This window comes from Haemaphysalis longicornis, unplaced genomic scaffold (genome assembly GCF_048455015.1).
Source record: "Haemaphysalis longicornis isolate Haplotype H1 unplaced genomic scaffold, Haemaphysalis longicornis Haplotype H1 scaffold_5, whole genome shotgun sequence".
Classification (NCBI taxonomy): domain Eukaryota; kingdom Metazoa; phylum Arthropoda; class Arachnida; order Ixodida; family Ixodidae; genus Haemaphysalis; species Haemaphysalis longicornis.
In genome coordinates, this window is record NW_027526385.1 from 185,700,961 (window position 1) to 185,720,600 (window position 19,640).

Here is a 19,640-nt window from a genome sequence, read left to right on the forward strand (position 1 = left end):
GACAGCTACATATATTGAGAAGAGAGATGCATTGCATGACCCTTTTATTAGGTCTCTTTTAATATTACTTCTTCTAGAGCTGTTTAGTTCATGCCACACCACAGTTTAGTCCTCCTGCGCGTAAATTATAGCTTTTAATTTGTCCTGGTTCCTGTGATATCGCTTTAAGTTTGCGTTTCTACAGCGAGAAATCATCTGGTCTGGTCAATGCGAAGTGGATAAGGTATTCATATCACACTAACTTCGGTTAGGCGGGGCGGTTCGTTGTCGAAACATCTACGCTTTCGAGTTATCTGAGCTCGAAATCCCGCATTTCATCAGATTAAACTGTGTCTGCACCAGTGTTCCAGGCATATATGTCGCTGTTGGTGCTACTCGTTGCGATTACGCTTCATTTTGCTCTTCTCCAGATTACCGAAGGCACTTAGAGGCTGCCTTTGTTATAATTACAATATCCGCGTTCCTACGAGTTTAGGACGCTCACATGGGACTGTCGAAGTGCGGTGGGGTCTTGCAACGCTTGTTGTGTAGAAGGTGGTATTATAAAGGCATGGGTTTCTCTACTGCAGTTTCATGTCGCTGTATTTCACTGGATGCTAATGTTTTCTCGTCTTTTTTCTCATCCACAGTTCTGCACCTTCTTCTCTGCCTCGCCGTAAATTTGGAGCAAACTTCATGCTGTTCACTCAGAAGGTATTCGCCAATGTCGTTTTTTCCCTCTTTTTAGGGGATACGCTCGTTCCAACGTAACGAGCTGGTATCATCACCCTATCTGACAGTTCTATACTTTCAAGAGCCCCTGATCGCTGTAAATCCTTGCCCACCACATCATTTTGAGAACTCACAGCACACTGACATTCGATTGCACGTCTAACGAACTAAGTACTGACAGGGGCACCTGAAACATACAACCGAAGTCCGAGTTTAGAACAACCACCCTTTTTTTCCTGCGCTAATAGCGCACTCCTCCGGTTATGACGTCAAAGAGGTTGTCGGCTCCAAGCACAAGGCATATTTAATGTCCAGCAGCCGTGTCCTAGTGAAGAGGTTGGTCTGAAATAAATATTCTTCCAGCTGGGGTCAATGAAGGCAAACGTCTAACTCCCAGTGGGTTCGTTTAAGTGTCCTTGCAAATGAAGGGAACATCAATCGTTTCTGTCGATAATAATCGTTCGCGGTATGCACTGTGGATGATAGCGTGCCCTAGACAACCTTACCTTGTTTCTGGTACACCTTTCCCGTACTTTTGATGTTGTAATCTTATCTTTGTGATTCCTTACAGAGGAACAGTACTTGGAGCAATCTATGCGTATAAAAGGGCGCTGTCTCCCCCATCAACAATACGACGGACATACACACACTTTCAGTTTCCATGAATCCAGAACATAAATAGAAGCGCTAGTACTTCCATGGGCAGAATGCTTCTAGTGCTAGACTGGAGGCTACTCATGTCCGGTCTTATTACTCAACCTACTCATGTGCGCCGCCGGCCAGGTTTGCATATCGATGACACTACTCTGCCGTTGCAGTTCCCGCACTTCACATTACCGCGCCAATCTCTAGAAGGATGCGCCTCACTGAGCAACAAAAGCATAGTCTTTCGGTTGTGAGCTCTTGCAGTGTATCCAGATTGTTGGTGTGAGCATCGCATATTCTGTAGGGTGGCTGCCTGAGTAAAAGGATATACACTTGGAATTGGAGGAAAAATTTACGATTATTACAGCGGCAGTTGTGGGCGTGCAAACATTTCAGTTTCCACCATTTGATTTTGTGTGGGCTTGTTCTTTTGCGGTGCCGATTCTACTTCTCTCTACAGTCTAGTTTAATTAGAAGGTGGGCCAAAAGCGTTTTATGTTGACCATGCAAAGACGTTATCAATGCAGTTGATTTGTCTTCGGGAGGCATCCTGCTATCGACTTTTATCTGAACAAGCTATTGGCTATTTGTCGATGTTGTGCAGCAAATACATCCGATGGTATTATCGTTTTCAGAATATCTGCCATTATGCTGAAGAAACTGTGAGTGTCGCAAATCTGCGCACGTTGGAATAATATGGCCCAGGAACCACCGTACAACGCTCATATCATTGGATGACACTACTTAAGGAAGCGACCTAAGATGTGACAAATGCTCTGCACGATTCCCTATGTCTAACCGAAGCGCCGAAAAAGCATCTCCGCAGCGTCTTTGTAACCGTCTTCAATAGATTTTAACCAAGCAGTAGAAGCAGTAACTGAGCCACCCGAAAAAGGCCGAATGTATAAATATTTCCCGCCTTAGGTTTTGCCGTGATTATCATAGACGGCGTCCTTGAACTGCGTCCAAAAACACAGCCACTGGCAGAACTCATCCCTAAACTTTGTAGTTGTAATTTGGGAATTTTCACCGAGGTTTCATGGTGATGACTGCACTAGCAAGGGTGATTGACTACCCAAGGCGCTCCAGCTGTAGATCCTCACAGGCGTTGTACACTCCGCAGTGTTCTCTTTAGCCTTTAGCTGGCGCAGCTTGCCTATGGGGGCGTTCTCTCATAATTCAAAATACCATCAAACCTAGTCGCAAAAGTTTCCTTGGGTATGGCACCTTTCAGCTCAGCGTTAAGCTTGCTCAGTTTATTATTGTTGGACTGCAGATGCTGCACGTGTGATTCGATATATTCTAAATGAGCCATGTGCAAAACCGCTTTTGCTTTATTTATAAGACGCGTGATAGCTTGGCGATGAGGGGTTCTCTTTTCTTTTACCTTATGCATGCTGCGCTTCGCACTATACCGAGGCCTCGTTCTCCTTGTGGGCACATTCGATGCTTTCACATTGCGGTTGGCCTTCTCTTATCCGTCGTACTTGCCCCTTTGCTTTCACGTTCTTGGGTTGGGGAACGAGGGGAGGAAAGGGGCCCAAAACCGTCTGTCTGGGGGGTTGTCGACACCTTAACAGGCCCATGGGGGGAAGAGGAAGTTTGTGTGAAAGGGGGGATAGCAGGAAGGGTGCGAGATGACTGTAGCCGGGAATTTGGTTAATTTAGAGAGAAGTGCGCAGACTTTTAAAGCAATGCTTTCTACCTCTCCCAGCCAACGGTTCTTTCACGGCGTGCATGACAATAACCCCCCAACGCGGTGGAGGCGGAGGCAGAGGGGCGGAGGGATTTTACTCGCGGAGCGCCCTTTAGATGGCCTGGCGAATGTACCCAACGTAAACAGCGCGGATGTGCTGCTCGCCGCTAGGCGTACCGGCTGTACGGCTTTGTCGTCTGCTTTATCGACGGTAGTTTTGGGCCTGGTTTGCCACAGCTTCGCGTCCATTGCGCGCTTCCTTCGCACCGCTTAATTAACTTATTCGACAGCAGTTCATGGGCATCCCACACCCGACAAAATGAAGTGGTCGTATGGCAAAGATATGTTAAGGATTGGTTTGCAGGGCGGAAAAAAATTGTACAAACCACATACAGACATCTGGCCTCTAGGGAACGCTACCTTTGCGCACTGCTTGCCACGAATAGGACTCCGTTTTCTAAATTGCTCAATACCAATTCGCTTGTGTTTTAAGAGGCATTACAAAAGGCGAAAGGAGCATCTGTTTCTGATAAATAAGGGTTATAAAAGTTCCCTCAGCTTTCTCACGATTCTCAAACTTAGTAAAATAACCATTTTAAATTGGTATAAATGGGAATCACTAAGCTCACCTGCCTAATTGTTTACGTGTCTACGCTTCTGCTGCGCTGTGGTGTAGCCCCAGTCTAGCCCATTAGGATGGCTAGGTTACGCTGTCTCACGGTTCGAAAGACGCTCTTCTCTGTTTTCTTTCTCCCGACTCGCGGACGGGCTATAGCGGCGGCGTTCGGTGCTCTAGCCCGGCTGTGGCCGACGCTGCTGCATAAGTTGGGACACCGCCCCCGCGAATTCCAGGTAATGGCTCACAGAATCTCTGCTTGCACGATTTGTAGAGCCAGGTGTTTGAATTGAAGTGACGTCGCATGGATAGTTGTGGATGTCGTTCAAACCACTTTCCAACCACTTTCCCGGTGAGGATTGGAGCCAAATTTTTTGGCTTCCCGGGTATTGCCACAGCGGCGTTTTGACGAAACAGTTAGAAGCCACACAAGACCACATAACCGAATTTTTTAGTCTGAATATCTTGTTGCTATAAACATGTCGTCGGAGTTCGTCGTCTTTCTTCAGTTCCCTTGTTGACCCATGGATGTACTCCTGAAGATCCTCTTCTTCAAATTAATTATTCGCAATGTCCGTCCAACGCAATAAATCGTAACACCACGTTCTTTTCAAAGTCACAAGTGCCATGCGGGTGTGTTCTATCATTCGGGCATGTCACATTTCAATGTTTTCTATACGCACTGCTGGCCTTGCATACGTTCTTCGGGTGAAGTCCTTCGTAGGAACCCATGTGTGATTTTGTCGCCCGAGAACGCAACGTAGCAGGTCTCTGCATGCTTCGTGCCCTGTTCTTGTAGTCTGTCGTTTCGACAAGGTATTTCTGCTTGCAGATTCCTAGTGCTCGGGGATCGACGGTTTGGAGCCTCGTCCTTTGTTTAATGATTACCTTGTGAAAATACTATTTTGATCCCCCTGAATTTGAAATTGCTTGCATACTTTGACCGCTGTTTATTATTTGGCGGGTGCACTCTCGCAGCGGCTTACCATTTTCATGTGGCATCATTTGGTAGCGGAGTGAAGTGGTTTCTGCACATCCTGAGGTTTTGATGAGAGCTACGGTTGGTTCGTCTAAGCGCACTGGCCCTGCGGGTAGGGTTCTTCATATGTTGCGCTTGTCTCTAATGAAACATTGGTTGTCTGATGCTGCCTTCGTTTTGATCGGCGGCCTGTTGCCTGGGTTCTGTTGCCATAGTTATCGGCTCCGTGGCCTTGCTTGCGTCGCTAACCAGGCGAACCTGACAGGTCTTCGAGGTTGTCGTTTCCTGCCGTTCCTAGGATGAGCGTTTTTTGGGCTTTCTCAAAATCCGTTTAGAGTGCCCCTGGCATTGTCGCTGTTGCTAGTACTCAATGGGGGGGCGTTGTCCGTGACATTGGTCTTTGTTGTTCTCGATCTTTAGTGCCTCTGAATTTCCGACGTCGTCATGCTCAGCTTTAGGTTCCTTGGCTGCATCCACCTTCTGAAAGGGCACATTTCCTGCTAGGCTGATGCTTTGCGCCTATGAAGAACCATTTCTGATGTACGTTGTAAGCCTAAACTTTTGTTACAATAACAAAATCTGTTGGCGAGGATTTTGACTTTACGGAGAGGTTCGCGCCTTCTGGCGATTTTGTGAGGAAGTTTGGAGCTCCTTCTCGCCCATAAAACAGCGGGCGCGAGGGATCCGCCTTGCCTGAGAGGGAAAATCTTAGAGGGAATACCAGAAAAAGAACCCACTAAATGCCGCGAGAGGGGCAAATTAAGCTTTGTTTTGCAAGGCTTTTTTATTGAAACGAACAGAAAACAGTTACATTGCAGAATTTAATGCTACCTGACCCGGAGTGTAAATTTAATATTGGAAACGCGAACGTTTTTGTGGTAAGCCAACATTGATGAGACTTCTCTCTGGAAGTGTGCTGCTGTCACAGTAATGCATTCTACTGCTGAGTATACAACGCGACCTAAGCCATTAGCTCTGGTGCAGATCAAGAGAACGTCCTTTTGTCTGCTTATGCGCTTACTGCAGAGCCAAAGCGGTTTGTGCTGCTTAGTTAGGTGCAGGCATTGTGATCTCGCCAATAACATAACAACACAATTTTTAAACCATACTCTTCCTACAATCAATGTGGGAAAACTATGTTATAGAAACCCAGCTTGTATCACAACCTTGGTGAAATTGGTTTGAATACCTGACACTAATGCACATCTGGAAAGGTTTTTGGTACGGTTAATATATCCTGCCCTAAATGAAATTAACACTGTCCTGAAACCTTTTTGTATCCCTGCCTTAAAGCTCCCGCACAGAAACATCCCGCGTGATGTGTTGTGGCCCAGCTTTTTATTGAGAATGTCGGGCAAATTTTGTTTGGTTGCGTAAATCTGGACACGCAGCACTTAGGGACAGCTGAAAAAACAGGCCATGAGCTATTCCCTCAAATTTAAAACGCAAATGTAAGAATGTGCATTCAGTACATATAAGTAAGCTGGACTAGGATTTCTGTTTAAGGTTGCTACAGAGTTCGGAATGACAAAACACGCCAACGTAATATGCTCTCCTATACCATTTCATAGGCGTTTTCAGTTTTTTAGGGATTCAAAGTGAGTTTCACTTTAGAAATTTAATAAAGCTTTTCTGTTGATTCGCTGTCACTTCTGCTTTATGGTCGATGAATGAAATCATTAGTTTACAAAGTTCGTATACTCAAGCCACAACCAAAAGCCCCTGCGCCCAAAGATTTTGTATTGAGATGCATATGGTGCAAAATAGAGCAAATGAAAAGGTCTGTCAAATTTGAAGTGTTTTAAGCTTATTGTGAGTGCAAAGTGCACTATTATTTGAATTTGGCGACTTATTTTTTTCTCCGCCCCGCATAGTGACACTGCACCTTTTGGCACCCTTATAACAACGGTGCAATTTGTCCACCTGACCGTAGGCAGCATAAATAGCCTTCGCAGAAGGCACTGGCTTATTGTTCCAGTGTGGTGTCAAAATTTTACGCCGCTGAATTTGAATGGGATAGTTTAAGCAGCTGTTACAAATTAATAGAAATCCCTGTATACAAGTCCAGAAGTACATTTGGCTTCTTGAGTGCGCTTGACCATTAAGGGGAATAAAGCCTGACATGTAGTGTAGTATTCGCTTCCATGACCCCCTTTGAAACCTTGTGAATCTGCCTATGTTGATGTCCGTTGATGGATTCCGCTCAGTTCAAGGCCATTACATACGTCCTGTATATACTAAACTACTCGATGAAAAACTAAATAAGTTGTTTTGTGGACAAGAAACCTTACCTTTGTGTTACGACACCCGTCATAATTCTTGTCAAAACACTGTCCAAATAAAACAAAGAGCACCCCTGTTACGAAGCATGAAAGTTTGAAAGCGGCTGAGTGTAACGGCACAATATAATTTGAACTAAGATATTTGCTTCATTCTGTCAGCCTCTTCAGAATTTCTCCCCTTTCGAAAATACGTTTTCTTAAACACTTGTCTGCGAAAAGAATCCGTAATGTCGAATTTCGATTCCTCTTTCTGGACCGATGTTATGAGGACATTTATTCATGAACCAGAAGTTAACCTGGCCACACACGGAATTAAATGTGAACGTTTGGAGCCTCTCAAAAGGAAAAAAAAAGCATAAAACTTTCGCTACATAAATGTCTACCTTCAACACACTTCAATACTTTCCTTTGTCATCTTTCCCAAAGCGAGTTACTGCCCCAAAAAGGAAGTATAACACATTATTGTTGTTGCACCCTCTTCACCACCTGTGTTTTTTACATAACAGATTGCTATAATACTGTCACATTGAAGCTTACTGCTGAAGAGAACTCTGTAGTCCGTGCTCCTGTGCTGCGTGTGGACCAGACAGTGCCTTTTCCTTCTCTGGTCTTTTAGATGTCATAATAAACAGCCCACGCGAATACGTTTGCTGGTTCGGTGCAAAGCAACCGTCCTGGTAGGGGCTAATTATTAGCTAGGAATCCATGTAGGGTTATTTCTGGTGTAACATTTAAACCAGTGGTCCTCTGCATAATTTACGGCTTTCGCTTGTACAATTGTGGATGGTTAAATAATACTTGCCTAATATTGCAACTCCCGTGTCCGAAATATTTTAAGTGAGCATTGTACACTGTACCAAAATTGGCATGCAAGAGCCCACAATGAATAGAATTTTGTTAAAAGAGAACAATTCGCCGTCTCTAAAACGTTCGTAAGTGCGATATTAGCGCCAATTTTAAAATCTGATTAGTACGGGTATTGCGGCTGCCTGGCTTTTAGGCATTATTTGAGAAATTACCAGATGAGCAAGAGAAAGCAACACAACATTGGCGCTATGCAATTTTTGCTCCTTTTGTTTTCCTAGATTATCCAGCACTGATTTGCACATAATTAACGATCTAAATTATCAGTGGTTTTGCTAGTATCTGCTGAAGCAAATGCGTGATTAAGCGGGCATAATATTCTGCTGATAGCAGAGCTATTGCAATTCCTGACGTATGTGGGCGTTAACATGGCATTGTTGTATGCATTGCTCTGTCAGCATAGCAGTGTCTACTAGAAAAGGTTTCTTCTGGCGCTCTATACCATGCATTGTGCCGTTGTAAAGTGTGATTGAGGATTCCTCCGCTTTCTTTGGGAAGTGTTTGCAACTTTACCTGGTTAGCAACGGTGCTTGGTAGAGGCACATGTACTTCTTTTTCCGACTTGAGAAAGGGAACTTCTTTCTTTACAGATTGAAGCGCACCTTTCAAGCGTTCGGAATATCCTGGAGCAACGCGTCCGAAGGTAGAGAGAAAACAGTTTATTAGGTACATCCTCCAGAATTTACACATAATACAACCTAATATCTTAGTAAATTACTTATATTTGTGGTGTTATCTTTGCAACAGTCACCGAGGTGGAACATTGCCGTTCAAATATATGAGGCAGTGCTCAAGAGATGCACCAACAGCGTTTTTTAAGCTACATGTGAATCCCTTCCTTTAAATTTCAGTATTGGTAAATGGCATTTCGTACGACATGCTAGCTGATTCCTTACGATTTAACTGCAGAGGTTCTAAAATATCTCTGCAGACACGGGACAGAGATGTATTTGGTGAGCTGTCAGCGCAGATTTTGGTGAGCTGTCAGCGGAGAATAAGATTGAAAGATAAGGTCAGCAAGGTTTGCTACGCGTGGTGATGAACGCCGGAAGAGCTTAAGATTAACCTCGAAGAGGGAAACGGGAAAGCCGAGCAGCCACAGGAGTAGAAACGCATTCCCCACCTGAACAACCACTCTCTGTGGTTGTTCAGTGGCTATGGCGTTGTGCTGGTGGGCGCAAGGATTCGGGTTCCATTCCCAGCCGCGGCGGCCGCTTGTATGATGGATGCGAAAAACACAAACGCCCGTGAGTTCGACGTTTCGCTGCACGCGAAAGATCCCCAGGTAGTCAATTACTCCGGCGCCCTCCACTACGGCGCACCTCATCGCCTGTGTAGCGTCAGCGAGTTAACTCCTATAATAAATCAATCACCTAAACAATGCTGCTTTGAAGAGCTCGCCGTGATTGAAGATAGCATCATTATGATGATGATTATCATCGTGATAACTTTGAGGTTTAACCGAAATTTTTTTTCCGAAATTTTCTTAAAAGGGAAGGGGTGTGATTCTTCCTGGATTCCTCCCCTTCAGATGGTAGCCTCCGGCCCTTGGAAGCGAGCGGCGTCTTCGGCCAGTCGGCGGACATTGATTTCTATTTTGGGGTCGGAGCTAACCAAAAAAATCCCGAAATCTCCACGAAGTGAATGATGATAAGCATTGGATAAACGTGCTAAGCATTGGATAAACGTCGGCTCCATTAAGCGAGGGAACCAGGTTGTGTTCTAACCTGAGGGAGCGTTTTTGTTTCTTTTATTTCACCCACGATCATCATCATAGTCCAAAATTTTATTTTTCCCTATCATTGTCCGAGAAAGTTGGCTTACCTGCAGTGGGTTTTGAGTTAACTACAGTCATAACCTGTGAAACATAGAAACCTCTGCTTTAAAAAAAACATGAAGAAGCAAGAAAGTCTGAGATCCTCGCATATTAACAGTTTCGTGCTCCGAGTTATCAAGGACGGTGTAGCAAGATGCCGACAGGGTTTGCCATTGCCGCGAGGTCAGCTATCTGGCAGCGGTAGCAATGTTGTCCGATCGGCTTCTTCGCGAAGGACAAGAATTGACGCTGTCGTCATGACTGGGGCGAGTGTCTCTAACAGCAGGCAGAACAACTTCAGGACTACCAGCCAGTGCACCTTGTTATCTTCTAGATTACCGTAGGAAGCAGGCAAATACTAAGGTTTGATGCCGCTACAGATTCCAGAAGTTCACAGCTTTGCAACAAATGGCTTTGCTCACGAGTCCGTTAATTCTACAAAGCTACAATGTCGATACTCTATTTGTGATCCTTTATGCGAATGATCATTCGCAAAAAACTGTTGAATCTTGTTTCACAACTTAATGAGGAGAGTACAATTTGACGTGCTCTTCCTAGTGAAATTTATATGCGTATCAATACGTAACGGATGCTTTTTGATCCTCGGGGCTCTGCAACGACAATGGTGTTCGCGCTGAAGTAGAATCCCTCACAACCTTCACCATCTGCGACATAGCCCCGGTTGTATGCTATTTTTAAAACCGAGCATAACCTTACATTTTTCTTTAAGGACAACTGCAACTCAATGGTTTGAGATCACGCCCGAAAATGTTGACTTTTAATTCACACGGTCTCGCAGACGAACCCTCTTGAGTTCCAGGGAATTAATATGAGTGTTTTTGTTCAATAAATTAGGCGCAGTTTTCTTTGACTCTCCTTCTAGTGTTGCCGGGCAGCTGCTGCTTCTGAATTCTGCCAGGGCTCGCCGAAGGGTTTTATGTTACACGTCGTCAAGCTGTTCACCATGTACCCCACTTGCGGCCCATTAAAGCGAGTGAGGGGGAGGCGGCAAGGTAGACGAGATAGCGCTATCCTTCGCGTGTTCCGCTTGTGATGACCAAAAAGTAGAAGTTGGGGGAGGTCCAGTTCCCTGCTTGTAGTAAGTAACGTCCGGTTGGACATAGTTGGGATATAGCAGTGTGCAGGACAGCGTCAATCTTTTCAAGGTGAAAACAACGAACGTCAATATTTCGAACCAGATGGACAACATATACATGAACCACTATGCATTGTCACTAGAGCAACAGATGGTCTTGGTTTTGCGAAACAGAAGACTAGTTTTAAATAGTATAGGGCACTCACGGTAGTTAGCAAACACGCAGAACCTCTTCTTCCGCTAACAAGGTTCCCCGCTCTGCTTAGTCGTTATGGCGGTTTCACCTGTATTAGGCGCATACCCTTGCCGGCATAATTACCGTGCTGGGTGGGGAACTACCCTCTCCTTCAAAAAGCATTGACTTGACGCGAACGAAAAGTGTAACAATAAACACGAAGGCTGAAAACAGAACACAATTTTAGTATAGTTCCGACAGTTCTTCACAGTCTTGGAAGTGTCTGTGAGGTTGCAACTTGGGCCGCTGAATTCCATCAAGTCCGTTGAACGGGCATTGGCACATAACGTGAGTAGTACAGCTTCATCGTGGCCACAGGAACAACTTCTTGAAAGGCTCTCCGTCGAGATCGAACAGTTACTTCGGAAACTACGTAGTGCGTAACCTCACTGAGTTGACGCACCACTTTGTAGGTGTCGAAGTAGCGGCGCAACAGTTTTTCGGATTTCTGTCGAAGGCACACAGGCTCTTCGTACTGGTAAACCACGTCTGTGCGCCGGCTGGTACATCGGTATGCATAGATTTTTAGCTGATTGTATATTCTATATCATGCGAGGTTGCAAACTGCTTCGGCACACCTAGTGATTTCTTCAGCGCCCGAAATGGGTGCTTCAGTTCCACTGGGCAAAAGCGTCGCATCAAGTATTGTGGCGACCTCCAGACCATGCACTAGATGACAATTGGTGAAGCCGGTTGTTTTCTGCGGAGCCATGTTGTATGCGAATACAACACATGGTAGTACCTCATCCCAGGTCTTCTGATCATCGTACGTATGCAGGGAAATCATATTATAATTGTCTTAGCCGCTCGGTTAGACCGTTCGTTTGGGGTGGTATGCAGTTGTGCGGCGGTGGTAGGTGTACGTAAGTTTCGTTAGTTTTTTAGTAAACGCTGATGTAAACACAGTTCTTTGGTCAGTAATGACGACTGCTGGGGCACCATGGGGGAGCACGATACTGTGAAGGAATAATCTCGCAATTTCCGCTGACGTTCGTGATGGTAGTTCCTTTGCTTTTAAGTATCGTGTAAGGTAGTCGGTAGCGACCACAATCCACTTGTTTCCAGTTGACAACCAAAGAAATGGGCCGAGTAAATCCATTCTGATCTGTTGAAATGGCAGGTTGGGGAGATCGATAGACTGTAAGAAGCCGGCTGGCCGAGTAGACATAGATTTGTGGCGCTGGAAATCCCGGCACGTTGTGACGTAATTTTCACGGCTAAGTTTGGCCAGTAGCCCTTCTGGCGGATTCGCGACATTGTGCGAGCGAAGCCTAAGCGCTCCGACGAGAGCTGGTCGTGGCAAGCGTGTAGAACCTCGCGCAGGTATGTTGGTACAACCAGAAGGTATTCGTATTTCGCAGGGTAGAACCCTTTTTTAACGAGCACGCCTTCCTGGAGAACGAAAGACGAAAATAGGCGACTAAAAATCGAGGAATAAGCGCGCTACATCCCTCGAGGTACTCAATGAGTGGCTGAAGCTCCGAGTCTTCTCTTGGTTGCTGGGCAAGATCTGTACTTAAAAAACTCCAAGCAAAGCATTGCCCTGTTCCGGGTTATCAGGATTATCCTCATGGGGAGCTCGGAACAAGCCGTCGGCGTCGGTGTGCCAAAACCCCGATTTATACACAATGGGGATATCGAAATATCCTGAAGCTTGAGGCTCTACAGTGCAAGTAATCCTGAAAGACCTTTGAGACTTGCCCGCAGCACAAGCCATAATGGTCACTAACGACGCAAAATGGACAACCGTACAAGTAGGGTCCGAACTTTTTGATCGCCCATGCTACCGCTAAGCACTCCTTTTCTGTCGTTGAGTAGTTTCTCTCCACCCGTGACACAGGGCGACTTGCCTAGGCAACCCCTCGCTTAATTCCCTCTTGTCACTGTACTAAGATGGCGCCGAGACCAACGTTGCTTGTATCTGTGTGCAGCAACGTCTTGGCATCGTCGTCAAACTGACCAAGTATAGGGATCGTTTGCATGCTACTCCCGACATCATCGAAAGCTATGCACTGCTGTTCTCCCAAAACGAAAGTTACATTGTCCCTTGTCGTGTGAGTTAGGGCTCCGCGATTTTTAAAAGGTGGCCACAGATCTTTGATAATAAGCGCAGACCCAGGAATCGGCGGACCGGACGTTTGTCAGTTGGCGTTGGGTACGAGCTTACCGCAGACGTCGTCTCGGGGTCTGGGCTTCCTCCCTCAGAGCTCGACACATCACCAAGAAACTTAAGTGTTTTGAAGGTGATGTGGCACTTTTCTCGCTTGAGGGAGAGATCAACTGCACGGACCACCTGAGGGAGGGACCACCTCCACGCAACCCTACCTCCGGAAGACGGCGGCCTGAGTTTCCCCGGAGGGGGGCAGCGGCGGGGTTCTACGGCACCTTCCACCGGCCTCTGAAGTCGTCGTAGTCGTGAGTCGGCACCGAGGGGACGTGAAACAGTGCGGGGAAGGCAGTCAGCACTGGCATTGCTGCTGCGGCGGAGGGAGGAGATGGGAAGCCACGTACTGCCTAATTTAAGTCGGTCTTTCGCCATGGCGGAGTCGAGGGGCATCATGTGGTAATCCTCGCATGCCCATCAAATGTCGTACCTTTTTTTTCATCCGGCATATTTGTGTCAGCCCGTCTACACAGTCGGCACTTGTGTTCTACTAAATTTGCGACAGTCTTGTTTGGACCCTGCTGAAGTGACGGAAGGGCCATCTCAGCCCGCTGCCTTCGTTCACTGCTGCGGCATGTAGCCAAAAGCTGTCGCCGAAATTCGTACCAAGTATTCAGGGTGGATACATGGTTTTCGAACCAGGTCAGAGCCGCGTCTTCCAGAGAGTAATAGACATTCCTGAGTTTTCGACGATCTTCCAATTAATTGAATGAGGCCACCTGTTCAAGGCTGTTAAGCCAATCGTCGACGGCCTCAAAGCTATCCCCGTAAAATGCCGTAAAAGCGGTTGAGCTACTCCTACCAAATAGCTTGTTTGGGTCGCGGTAGAAGTCGGCTGACCTGACAGGTGTCGTGAAAGCCCCAAACTCTGGTTCCAAGCTTCGCAGCCGTCGGCTAGCCTTGTCAGCTGGTGCTGTGTCCACTGAGGTGGTACTCGACCGACGTACGTGAGTTGGATACCCAGAACACTCCACCAAACTGCCATGAGAGCGACAGATGGTCTTGGACATGCTAAACAGAAAACGTTTATTCAGTATAGGGCACACGCGGTAGCAAGCAAGCAGCCAGAACCTCTTCTTACTCTAACAAGGTTCCTGGCTCCGCCTAGTGGTTACGTCGGTTTCCACGTAGTCAGTGCATACCCTTGCGGGTATAGGTACCGTTAATAGTGTGGCGGTGTTTGAAGATGACAAACAATCCGCCCTTAGATAAAACATGCTAGCGATCATGTCACTGCCCACAAAGAAATGCCATGCTGCAGTTTACGCCGAGTAGCCACTAGCTGTGGCACACCCCATTCTTTAAAACCGGACAGTGTTACATGTCTTCTAAAAGCGAAAACAGTCTATAACTCCAAAAACGTTTATGAATGAAAAGTATGAATAAAGTTTGCAATTTACCAACCCAAAAAATTGTATTTCTGATTTACTAACTGAAAGAATAAAAAGTGTTCTGACTGAACACAAATTTTTGCAGTTCTCCAGTTTTTTATACAAGTTTCTAGCTACCGTCCACTATAGCAACTTGCTCACGCCCCGAAACAATCAGAGAGTTTATTCACTGACGTACAGGTTTTCAGTTTTGGCAGCAGTAATTTCAGAAACACCTGTGCGATGACACTGCACCAGCGATCTCAATATGCGGCATTCCCTATCCGAAACTGCGAAGACCAGCTATTGCTCTTAGAGGCACAACATTAACAATTTAGGGGGTTGTGATAGTCTCCTCACCACGAATGAACGATTTGCGAACATATTGCTTACAAATGATCGAAAGGGATATTTTTCAAACAAACAAGTGTAAAACGTTTTATAAGCTGGGGAGTAGAACGCCGATATAAGCGTTGCTAGCAGAGACATGTCCCCAAGGCCACAGAGCAACCTCGCTCCAACAGTTGATTATGAATATTGCGGCAGTATGCAGAGTAACAAGGAGACAGCGCTTCGGGTAACAGGAATTGCTCAGCCAGCGTTGATGTGAAACTGGAATTTTCGTTTTTGTATTACCATTAGCTCAAGTTGTGAGCCTAATATTTTGTTGCCAAGTTTTCGTAGCCTTTAAACCAGCATTTAACATGGTACCCAATAAATTATCGTAGTTAAAATTGTTCCTGTTGAACATTTAAAGTCGTCTGGAACTGTTTCAACTATGCTTTGTTGAACCGTTAGACGTTTAGCTATGCTAAACAAACATTCTTCCGCTATAATCTTCTCAGAGGCAATTATAGGTTGTCTTCTTGTTCATTTCGGGGAGAAAACAGCAGCTCAAATAAGGATGTGCCAACTTTTCATTTGCTTTTTGATGTAGATGTTATCGACATGCACCACCGCAGCATGGCGCGTCATCAGAATCTTGGTGGCGCTCACTCCTGCGTAATCTAGGGCTGCAGCCAGCCTAAAAAACGAGTCCCGGCACATCAATGAAAAACCCCTGGAAACTTAACTCACCCCCTTTAGGATTCAAGATCGGCATCGTCCTTGACATCATCGGATCACTTGCTCACAAGTACCAGACTTTTATCGTTCTTTGACAGCGGGCAACAAAGAGTAACGAGATTGCGGACCTGCCAAATGTGCTTTTGCTCTCCATGCACGTAATTCGCAGCCCAGATTTGTATTGTAAGTGCTCCAGCAATAACTGGGTTTCTGCGCATTCCTTGCCCTATAAACATGAATGAGCGTCTCGAGTGGGACCAGTTGATTCACTCTGAACATACAAAACAGCGCAAAAAACGACGACTAAGAAAGAGGGGCACAGATGAGCGCTGACAAACAACTGAGCGTAATTTATTGCGCCTTGGCTATAAATACAATTCTCACACACAAAATATACAAAAAAAGAGGATTTACAAACAGATGGACGTCATACATCGGGTCGTTTCTACACTCCCACATTTACCCTTTCAAGTATTTTATCTCTTTTAGTGTTAATACCACCGACGGCTTACTGAAGCATTGTTTCCGGACGGTTTATTGACGCAGTGCTATTCGAAATTACTATAAAGGAAGAAAAATGCGTCAGTAAGCCGTCGTTGGCATTAACATCAAAAGTGATAAAATACTTGAAAGGGTAAACGTGGGAGTGTTAGAAACGAGATGATGTGGTTATGTCTATCTCATGTTTGTGTAAATCCTCTGTTTTTGTTGTATTATTTCGTGTGCGACAAGCGTATTTATAAGCAAGCCGCCACTAATTACGCTCGCTTGTTTGTCAGCGCTCGCCTGTGCCCTTCTTTCTCAGTCGTCGTTTTTTGCGCTGTTTTGTATGTCCATCAAAATGTTTTGCATTATTTGTTACTCTGTGCATGCCGGGATGGATGTCGAAATGAGCGCCGGGCCCTGAGATGAGGATCTTATAAGGGCTAGGATGAGCTAGTTTCTTTGATTAACAAAAAAATACTAAAACGGAACAAAATCACGGGGAGGTACCGTTATATTCTCGTACAGTGAAATAGAGTGGGGTACATGTACAACCGTAAAAAACGGGTACAAATAGCCACCTGACACCTGCTCAAGGAAGCTGGAAGCATCTGTAAACAGTAAGGATATTGGAATCGCGAAAGCTGATACTGATGTTGTAGATAAAGAAGTCGCTTGCATTCATAGTCGTTAGGAAGATCGATCAAGGCGCGAAAACTTGATCTTCTGTGATGTTTGACAAGTGTAGCATCATCATCGGTTCCGGTCTCTAGTAATATTGAAATAACGTAGGTAACAGTCCCGCGTAAGCACCATAAAATCGTAATAGGAGCATGCTGTAGACACCAACCAGTCATCATTCCTTTGTTAACAGCCGTCACGATGTCTAAATGTCATTTCCACCGGCTTCTCTTACCCAATGATCTTGCTCTTGCGTGCTTCAAATAAACCAGTATATAGCCCACACTGTTTATAGCCCCGCTCTTGGCATTAAAGCAACCGAACCAGAGCTAATTGTTTTTTTTTCAGAGTTCTACTACACCCAAATAGACATTCAGCTCACAACTTGTTCTGCACATCCCGCTGACACTCTTAACCGAGTTCTGACATGACCTTTGACGCCGTCACATCGATGTCAGTTTTACCATTTAGCAGGGACCACTCACTGCTCCATTTCGCTTTACGTTTGCCACTGCCAATTCAAAAAATGGGTGCAGCTTGCAGTTGTAGCACAAGGCTGAAGAAACAGCGAGCTGCACAAACACCTCTGCTGTGACCTCAGGCTTATATCTTGGTGTAAGCTGTTTTTAATTTTTACTAACATGCTTGGCGAAGTGGTCGACGTAGACCATGTTTGCCAAGAGGGCCGCGTTGGGATGCGCTATAACCGGTGGCCAAGTGCAGAGCCAACGCTATGAGTAAAGCAAACGAAATTTTGTAGGTTGGGTTGCAATGATAGCTCTATCAGATCCACGTCGGTTTTACAACGCGAGGGTCCAGGATTGATACCCACCAAGGGGGACATTTTTTTTCAATTGGAGGTTCTGTTTGTTTGCGTTGGATAATTCACGAGCGGGTAAAACAGCTCGGCCTTTTGAAGGCCGAGCAGCGTTGGCATCATCACGGATATAATTGAACATCAATTATATCCGTGATGATGCCAACGCTGAGTACGTTTTAATCAAATTCCGCATTATTGTACCTATTTGACGAATTTGTCGAACATGTTGCGAGGCGCTGAGTAGAAGAAATTTGGAATCATTTCAAAACAAAAAACATGACTTAGCAGCCAATCATGTGCTCGTGCGCGCCTTAAAAAACAACTGAGCACACTGGTAAAGTAGGACACCGTCCAAACTCTCCAACAAGAAAAACGAATGGTTCCCGCTTCAAAGCGCACCAAACAGCCGGAACGATGGCGGGCGTATTGCCGTGCAAATACCGATTACATTCTTGTTGTGAAAGGTAAAGATTTTTAAGCATATTACCGCCAATAATCCATAGTAAGTAACGCCAATTTGGGCGACTTTTGCAAGGCGTCCGGAAGGATGCTAACAATATCAATTGTTTCTTTCAATGGCTACACCTAGTCAGCATCGTGGTGTTGTTCTCCTTTCAACAATTGTTTATGCCAGCTTTTTCAGTTGGTGATCGTACAGCTGACGCACATGTTGATAAACAGAAGATTTCTTCAATGGCTCCTGTAGTTATTATTCCAGCTGGTGCTACTAATGTCCCTGATACCCTAAAACTGTCTTCCGCTTGGTGTCGATAATGTTATTGCACATTTTTGAGAAAAACCAAAATGTATTAATTATATGCTTTGAACAAAATGTTTAAACAATATTTTCAATGTGGCATTCTTCTCAGTGAGTGGAATATTGTAAACGTGCTTTCTGATGATAAACCCGGTGCTAAGCAAGAAATTATATCTAGCAACCGAAAACCTCAACTTGCATTTGATGCCAAATCGTTGAATACATTTTATCGTATCAAATCGGCTTACACCTGGACGATCACCTTTTTCAGACATCACAACATGGATGGCGCAAACATTATTCGTGTCAAACTTAGCTAGCATGATTTACTTACGCCCTTCAGAGCATTCTTGATGGTGGCACGGTGGTAGGTTGTATATGTATCGATTTCAGCAAAGCGTTCGACAAAGTCGCATAGAAGCTTGTGCTTTCGAATTTAAGTAAGCCTAAGCTTGATTAATGTACTCGCCTCGTTCTGTTGTTATAATTAATGTGTTTCAGTTCGTAATAGTTTATCATTTGGAGTCATCTTTGTCCGCAGGACTGGACAGAGGACAGGAGTCCGAGGTCAGGAGTGTGTGCTCGGCCCACTTCATTTTTATTTATTTAAATTAGATCACTTCCTTCTAGAATGCATACTTCCATTACCTTGTTGGCTAATGACTGTGCGGCTTATCGTAACACAAGGAACGATTTTCTAGCATTCAAGCCATATCTGAACGCAGAATCATCATGGTGCAAGAAATGGGTGATAATGTGTCTTATACTCAATATCTGTATATTACACTATGAGATACATTTTATACGCAAATATCCGTGTATATTGATTTATATAAGTGGAAATAAAGGATTCATTCATATTAAATGTAAACTAATGGATGTTACAGACAATAATGCACCTTTCTCCCCCTATAACCTTTCAACACATTCCCGACACCGTAAGCTCTTACAAGTATATAGAAATTTTTAGTTCCTATATTATTTCATGAGACGAACTTCTTACGTTCATACCAAACAATGGAAACGTCCTATTAGGATAGGCAAAGCGAAATTTTTCTTCAACACCCTCAAACATCAAACTACAACTCTACAAAAGGCTTATCCGTTCAAAGCTCGGGTATGCGGCCTCGATATAAGACCGAGGCCACGAATTTCTGGTAATGGAAAAAAGCAATCAACAACTAAGTGGTTCTTTTTCATCATAACTAACTATCATCAAGCAGCTGGTGTGTTTAACATAGACGCAACATTGCTTGGTCCTAATCTTGGGCCGCAAGAGCTTTCAATATCTTTTTCTGTAATTTTATCTTCATGTGCATCTTCATAATGTTTTTGTCGGCCCCATCTTACATATCACGCC

General features: G+C 44.9%; 1 protein-coding gene across 2 annotated transcripts in view; it reads right to left on the minus strand.

The window, feature by feature from the left end:
* The window catches only part of LOC144139553 (uncharacterized), a 68,102-nt gene that overhangs the window by 23,429 nt on the left and 25,033 nt on the right, over positions 1-19,640 (minus strand). For both annotated transcript variants that reach the window (XM_077671858.1, XM_077671857.1), the window contains 2 exons: positions 8,307-8,416; positions 6,939-6,977 (listed from right to left, as the gene is read on the minus strand). In XM_077671858.1, the coding sequence (XP_077527984.1) occupies positions 6,939-6,977; positions 8,307-8,416 (149 nt within the window). The remainder of the gene's footprint in view (positions 1-6,938; positions 6,978-8,306; positions 8,417-19,640) is intronic.